The 8288-nt window shown below is 45.9% G+C and overlaps 1 protein-coding gene across 1 annotated transcript in view; it reads left to right on the forward strand.

Annotated features, from left to right (window-relative positions):
* The window catches only part of LOC125482980 (laminin subunit alpha-1-like), a 23299-nt gene that overhangs the window by 13254 nt on the left and 1757 nt on the right, over nt 1–8288 (forward strand). The window contains exons 7-8 of the mRNA XM_048596185.1: nt 2112–2218; nt 7338–7527. Of these exons, the coding sequence (XP_048452142.1) occupies nt 2112–2218; nt 7338–7527 (297 nt within the window). The remainder of the gene's footprint in view (nt 1–2111; nt 2219–7337; nt 7528–8288) is intronic.

An 8288-nucleotide genomic window follows, 5' to 3' on the forward strand; every position in this document is an offset into this window, starting at 1 on the left:
CTGCCTGGCCTGCTGTGTTCTTCCAGCTCCACTCTGTGTTATCTCTGACTCCAGCATCTGCAATTCTGGCTATCTCCAACTTTCTAATCTTGTTTCCATGTAGAAGATTTTCCATTTGAATAAATCATCAATGAGACTATTTTACTCCAAGGCTGTCATTTTGCTTCCTTTTCTCTGTTGATCTGATTATCGTTCTGTCTGCATTTTGACATGTCAATTTAACATAGACATCCGTTCAATGGGCTGGCTCCTCAGTGAACTGCAGGAAAGGTTTTGCAAATACCTTTGTGAAATTGACCTTTGCCCCAAAGGAAAACAAGTGGACATTAGTGATTGGGGAAAGTGCCTGGGAGATTTTCAAACCCAGTGTTGAGTTTTTGTAGTCCAAAATAAAAACTGAAAAGCCAGTCTGTGTGGTTGTAATATTAAACATTAACCAGCCAGAACAAAAGGTCTGAAGAACTCTTCCCTGGCTGAGGAAATGCATTGTGTAGTCAGGTCTGATTGCAATATGATTGTATATAAAACCCTGGCAGACACTGATCTCAAAGACAATCTCGTAAAATGGCACGCTGTGGTTTTTCTCATTGTTGAAACTCTCAATCTTACATGAGCCCAGCTATCATTCCTGCTTCAAATATTGGTCAGTTGCAGGTTTCAAAATGTTTTCATCTGTTCGGCAGAGAGTGGAGTGATAGAGCCAGTGTTCAAAGGTCTGAGGAAGTGACAGGGGAATGGCACCAAGCCATGATGCTCATTTGGACAGCCAGTACAAACATGATGGGCCAAGTGACTCCTGTATTTCTGAAATTCTGAGAGGCATCAAATTGCCTCATACCCTAGAATCTTAGAATAATAGAATGTAGAGGCCACTCGGCCCATGGTATATGTGCCAGCTCCTTGGTGGACCCATCCAGTCAGTCTCACACCCTTGCTGATGCTTTTTCTCCATTGCTCTGTAAGTCCTTTCAAGTCATTTTCCAGTTCTGTTACTGTTGCTTCCACCGACCAGTAAAAAACATGTTTCCTCACATCACTTCTGACTCACTCTAAAATGACTTCTGCTGATGGAATTAGCCCCACCCATTTCTGAAGGGGCAGATCCCTCATCCCAGAGATTCCCAGGATGGGGAAGTTTCCTGGAAGTCGCAGGGTGATGTAGGAAGCAGAAGAGGAGAGTCAGGCGGAGAAAGTTCCCAGGGCAGCCTCCAGGAAGTTGGTTCAAAGCAATAGCTCGGAAAATCCGACGGCTGGATCCCGGTTATACCAGAATGGGCTGGAGCCACAGGAATCTCCCAATGCAGCTGATTTCATATGGAAATCCTGGGAAAATTGAAAATTGCCCTCCGAAAAATCCCTTAAAGATAGAAACTTAAGAAGATTCCAAGTCATTTAAGCTTACTAATTACCCAGGGAAATGTTAAAGGGTTAAACACCTGACTGCCCTTGTCCCCAGCCAAACCCAATAGTCTCATCCCTCCAGAGATAACAAGGTGTAGATCTGGATGAACACAGCAGGCCAAGCAGCATCAGAGGAGCAGGAAAGCTGACGTTTCAGGTCGAGACCCTTCCTCATCCCTCCCTCCACTTTCCAACATATCTTAATGAATCATCAAGTTAGCTGCCAGATTCCCCACCCACCTGATGCCTGTCACCCACCTCCTGGCACCCTACCCCCTCCCCTTACACAATCCCAGTCTCTCCCAACACCAACACTCACCCTACCTCCACACACAGTCTTCCACAGGAGCTGTTAAAGTGGCTGGCTATGCTATTGTCTGTTTAAACTTGAAAATGTGGCCCGTTGCTGCTTTCAATCGTTGTTCTCCCTCCCCCTGATTCCAGTGTTGCCCAGACAGGCCTCTGCTGTTTACGAACAGCAGGCCCCTGTTCAGGAATCTGCCCAGTGCAGGACTGATCTAAAGGATCAGAAATGGGAGAGGGGCCAGTATTTGCTGAGGCTGGGTGACAAATCTCCTGCCCTTTAACCTGAATGGAGCTGTGAAGGAGTCGAACAATACTGGGGCAAAAGATTACTAGTGACGATCTCAAAGATACCCCTGTTTAACCTGTATATTGAATGTTTTCCTGTGCTTTTTGTCTTTGGTCAGTGTGCTGTGGACGAATTGCCAGGCCATGTGGCCAGTGCTCATCAGTTTGGACTCTCCAAAGGCAGTCACATGATCCTGTCCCTCGATGAGACCACAGTGAGGAGAAAGTAAGTGCGTTTGATCAATTGATCGTTGTGAGCGGGGCACCAGTGACCTCTACTGGAAAAGCAAAATCCTGCAGAGGCTCTGGAAACAAAAACAGAAGGTGCACAAAAGTTCTCAGCAGGTCAGGCGGGTATCTGGGGAGGGAGAACTGGTTCCGCTGAGAGACCGTCAACCTGCGACGTTAGAAACCAAGAGAACTGCGGATGCTGTAAATCAGAAACAGGAACGGAAGTCGCTGGAAAAGCTCTGCAGGTCTGGCAGCATCCGTGGAGAGAAATCGGAGTTAATGTTTCGGGTCGAGTGACCCTTCCTCAGAACCGGTAACTGTGATTCCCTCCTTCAGAGAGGCAGTCAAATGCCCTGAGCACTTCCAAGGATCATCTGTTGTTATTTATTATTTATAACATTCATCGGCGACCGGCTTAAATGTAAGACTCTGCACGCAAGGCCATTTGAGCTGCTTTTATTCAAAATCCTTCCGACCAGCTGCATCCCTAAAAGCAAAGGAAAACTGTTTACCCACCCTTTCACCAGTAGAGGGTGGCCTTGTCCTATCCATGAATAGTTACAAAACGGCACAGAGTTGTGCCAATGTCTGCAACTCTTTCCAAACACGACAGTGCAAATGAATTTGTTCATCTTTGAAACTTAAGTTGGATTAATGTTACCAACAGAAGGTGGACTCTCTTTGCATCAGACAGAGGAGCAGAACTAGGCCATTCAGCCCATTGGGTCTGCTCCACCATTCAATGAGACGTGGCTGAGTCTACATACCACCCCGTACACATGTGAAGAATGCCCTAGAGGAGATATACACCACCACAAATACTCTGGAGACGTAATTCCCCGAGGCCTTATTCATCGTGGCTGGTGACCTCAAGCAAGCCAATCTCGAGGGTGCTGCCAAAGTACCACCTACACATCATCTGCCTCACCAGGGGACCGAACATCCTGGACCACTGCTACACAACCATCAAAGACGCCTACCACTCCATCCCCCGCCCACAAAAATCACATCACAGTGCTGCGATTTTCCTCCCAGCTTACAAGCAGAAGCTGAAACAAGAGAATCCTTCACAAAAGGAAGTACATTGCTGGCCTCAGGCCAGCAGAAGACCATCTCCGGGACTGCTAGGGCTCGGTGGACCGGACCGTGTTCGAGTGTTCAGTGGAAAACCCAGACGAGTATGTCACCACCGCCCTGGACCTCATTAGCAAATGTGTGGAGGGCTGTGTACCAAAGAAATCAATCCAAGTGTTCTCCAACCAGAAACCTTGGGTGAACCAGGAAGTCCACTCCCTTACTGATGACCAAACGTGCAGCATTCAAGTCGGGTGATCCGGACCAATATAGGAAATCCATATCTGACCTCTGCAAAGCCATCAGGGAGGCTGGGTGCCAGTACCAGACCAAGTTAGAGGCCCAAATCTACCAAACAGACTCCCGCCGCCTACAGCAAGGCCTAAACAACATGACAGGATACAAAATGAAGCAAACTAAGATAGCAGTCAAAGACACATCCCTTCCTGATGTGCTCAGTGCTTTCCGTGCTCGGTTTGAACTGAATTCCAGTGGCACAGTGACTCCTGCCCCACAGTTACAGACCCACCTGTTCCCTCGGTCACCACAGCAGACGTCAGATCGGAATTCCTAGGAGTTAGCCCAGGGAAAGTGATGGGCCCAGACGGTGTCCCCAGCCGAGCACTCAGATCCTGTGCAGACCAGCTGGTGGAGGTATTCACCGACATCTTCAACCTCTCCCTCCTACAATCCACCGTCACCACATGCTGCAAGAAGACCACCATCATCCCCGTACCTAAGAAAACACATGCAGTGTGCCTTAATGACTACAGCCCAATAGCCCTAACTTCAATAATCATGAAGTGTTTCAAGAGGCTGGTCATGGCCCACATCAATTCTAGTCTCCCAACCTGCCTCAATCCCCTACAGTTTGTCTGTCGACATAACAGGTCCACAGAGGATGCCATATCCCTAGCCCTGCACTCATCCCTGGAACATCTGGACAACCAAGACACCCACGTCAGACTCCTGCTTGTTGACTACAGCTCCGCCTTCAACACTATTATCCCCTCCAGACTGATCTCAAAACTGTGTGACCTTGGTCTCAGCTCCGCCCTCTGCAACTAGATCCTCAGCTTCCTGACCCACAGGCTGCAATCAGTGAGGATAGGTAACTGCACCTCCTTCACAATAACACTCAACACTGGAGCCCCTCAAGGATGTGTCCTCAGCCCCCTACTGTATTCCCTGGACACCTATGACTGTGTTGTCAAATTCCAAATGAACACCATCTACAAGTTTGCTGACAACACCACCGCAGTGGGACTGATATCTAACAACGATAAGTCAAAGTACAGAAGGGAGATAGAGGGCTTGGTGACGTGGCGTAATGAAAACAATCTGTCTCTCAATGTCGACCAAACTAAAGAACCGATCATCAACATCAGAAAGAAAGGAGGGGAACACACCTCCATCTATATGAACTGAACTGAGGCTGAGAGAGTGAACAGCATCAACGTTCCTCAGAGAGACGATAGCCGACGACCTATCCTGGATTTCCCATGTGGATGCGACAATCAAGAAGTCACAACAATGCCTCTTCTTCCTCAAGCAGCTCAGGAAATTTGATATGTCCATAAGGTCCCTCACCAACTTCTACAGATGCACCATTGAAAGCAAACTGTCGGGTGCATAACGGCCTGGTACGGCAACTGCTCTGCCAGGACTGTAAGAAACTACAGAAGGTGGTGTGCACACCCCAGACCATCATGGAAGCCAACCTTCCATCCATGGACTCCATTTACACAGCTCGCTGCTGTGGAAAGGCAGCCAACATCATCAAAGACCCATCACACCCTGGTAATGACCCCCTACAACCCCTTCCATCAGGCAGAAGATACAGAAGCCTGAACACGTGCACAAGCAGGTTCAGGAACAGCTTCTTCCCGGCCATTATCAGACTGTTGAATGGACTGTCTAGCCTCAAATAACGCTGACCTTGCTAACTTTGATCTCGCCTAGCGCATGCCCTGTGCAATGTAACCTGTATGCCTCTGACTAAGTCATTTTGATCTGTACATCCTTTGCTTACTATGATCTGCCTGTGCCGCTCAGGAACAAAGCTTTTTACTGTGTTTCGGTACACATGACAATAAATCAATCAATCCCTTGACCTGATCATCCTCAAATCTACTTTCCTGCCTCTTCCCTATAAGCCTGGATTCCCTTACTGATTAAAAATCTGTTTATCTCAGCCTTGAATATGTTTAATGACAGACACCTGCACTAAATAATTCCACTGATTCACTACCCACTTAGAGAATACGTTCCTCTTCATCTCAGCCTTAAACGTGTGACCCCCCTGCCTTTTCTGAGGTTATGCCCTCTGATTCTGGAACATTTAAGGGCCACGTAACATAGGCTGCAGTCACCTGAACTCCAGGTGGAAAGAAATTATTGCTAAGGTAACAGTTTATGTCAGATTATAGGCAATAATGGTGACCTGTCACATACAGCAAGGTCTGTGAAAACGGTCTGCGTTGTCTGGTGGTCTATGGCTTTGTGACAAGGCCATGATAATGAGGGAAGGAACCTGGATTGCGTCTGTCTCTCTCTCTCTCTCTGTCTCTCTCTCACATCATCAGGATATCTCACAGTGCTAAATCGCTGATGAACCAATTTTGTAAACTCGTCACTGAAAGAAAATATAGCAGTCAGCTATAGCAAGAAGCCACAAACACCACAATGAGAGAAGTCAGCGATTTTTGTTTTTTCTTTTGAAAAGTAGTCATCATCCGAGATCACAGATACATCAGCGTTAACAACTCGTGAATGTCAGCACCTCTGACACTGTGGCACACCCTTGGTACGTTGCTGAAATATCAACACAGATAATATGCTCAAGGACTTAGTAAGAAGGCACCCATTACTGCACAGACAGAGATATCAGGAAAGGATTGACAAATAGGGCTTCTTTGAACTTGAGGCAAAAAAAAAACAAAGACTGATGGGGTGACCCAATAGATGTCTTTAAAATTGTGGAAGTTTTGGATAGTGTGGATGTTGAGCTCCGTAGCTTAGACGCCATCAATATAAAGAGTTATTCACCAAGAATTCCAACAGAGAGTTGAGGAAGAATTTCTTCACCTAAAGAGTGGTGAGAGTGTGAAATTTCCTACAGCTGGAAGGATTGAAGCAAATAGTGTTGCTACATTTGAAGGAAAACTGGTCAGGCATGAGGCAGAGAAGGAAGTAGAGCAGAATTTCCCAAATATTTCCCCACTGTGAACCTATTTTAATGCTTGAAAATTTATGTGAGCCCAGAGTGTGAGGGCCAGGGGGATTGGGGGTTGTTGGCTGAGGGAGTATGGAGAGTTGTCCAGCTGGGGCCAGTGGTATTGTCAGCAACTGTTTTGAAGACTGGCATCCTTCGAAGGGCTGAGTACCATGCACGTACTACATATCCTGGAACCTCAGCGCTGATCCCATGACTATCCCACTAGAATTTCTGGTCCATGGCCACCATTGCTGCCTCAGCCCCAGCGATCCCCAGTGGCAATCATAAGCCACAGTTTGAGGACCCTGGAATAGCAGGTTATAATGGGAAAAGGTAGGATCAGACTCAAGCGAAGAACAAAAACAGACACTGAATGACAGGAGGCCACGTGTCCTATTGAATCCCCTCTGGAGCGGGGCCTGGCTGAATGGCCAAATGAGCTTCCACTTATCTAAGCCTGACACCAATAATTGCATCTTCAGATGGGGGAAGTGTAAATGAAGAAGAAATGAAAGAGTAGAGGCCCTGTTTGGGTTTCCCCTCCAGCAAAGATGTATTTAATTTAATCTGCGTGTTGAAAAATCGCATGTTTCCGACGACTTGTATCGAAGAGTTCTCCAGAATCGCGGTTTGCAATGAAGTATTTTAAATGAAAAGCAGCTTAAACACATTTTACAGAGACAGCACACATGTGAATCTTGTTTTATGAAGATCAATATTTAGTGTCTTGTAAACCAAAAGATATTGACTACCAAGTGTGTGTTTAATTGAAAGATGCTGGTCACTTTAAGAAATGATGATTGTCCTTCCTGTTTTCCCTCAGATTTGCTATTCAGCTGAATATTAGAACTTACGCCTCCAGTGGCCTAGTGTATTACGTAGCCCATCAAAACCAGATTGACTACGCTGCTCTTCAGCTGTGGAAAGGACAGTTACATTTCCTGTTTAACCTCGGGAAAGGCACAGCTATGTCCATCATGCCCACTCCTATTAATGATGGCAAATGGCATACAGTAAGTCCAGTTCTTAGATCTTCTGCTTAACTGATTTGTATGATTATTCACTACACAAGGGACGGTAGATTGGTGACTGTTTCTGAACTCATGTTCCAGACAATGGTCTGGAGATAGGGCGGGTCACTATTTAAGACAGAGATATGGAGAATTTTTATTCACACACACGATCATGAGTCTTTGGTACCCTCTTCCTCAAAGGCTGAGTCTGATTATTTCTAAAGCAGAGCTATGTAGACTTCTGATGAGCAAGGGGTGGAAAATTATCCAGGGGCACGTAGGAATGTGGAGCAATTAGATCAGCGATATACTTATTGAATGATGGAGCAGGCTCGAGAGGCCAAATGGCTTAATTCTGTTCTAAATTTTATTCTATATTCTATATCCTATGTATTCATTCTATAAATATATGTTCAGATCCAACTACAACAGCTAGGGCATTAAATTTCGTTCAATAAAGAAATAAATTTGATACTGGCACAGACCCAGTGTACTAAAGGGCCTTTTTCTGTGCTGTTGGCCGCTATGACCTCTGCAGGGCAGGCTAAAAACAATATGCGGCATGTAGAAAGTCAATACCAAACTGACCAGTTTACTCTGGTATATACATCCATACAAAATGGTCACAAGAGGGTGCTATTTTATGCCTCCCTCCTTGAAAGCCATTTAAGTTATATAAATCTCTCATTATACATTTATTTACAAATGTAACAGCCTGTGGTTTTCTATTCTAAAGAGGATACCTCCTATCTTGATGCAGA

Source organism: Rhincodon typus, chromosome 4 (genome assembly GCF_021869965.1).
Source record: "Rhincodon typus isolate 14 chromosome 4, sRhiTyp1.1, whole genome shotgun sequence".
In the NCBI taxonomy this organism is placed as follows: domain Eukaryota; kingdom Metazoa; phylum Chordata; class Chondrichthyes; order Orectolobiformes; family Rhincodontidae; genus Rhincodon; species Rhincodon typus.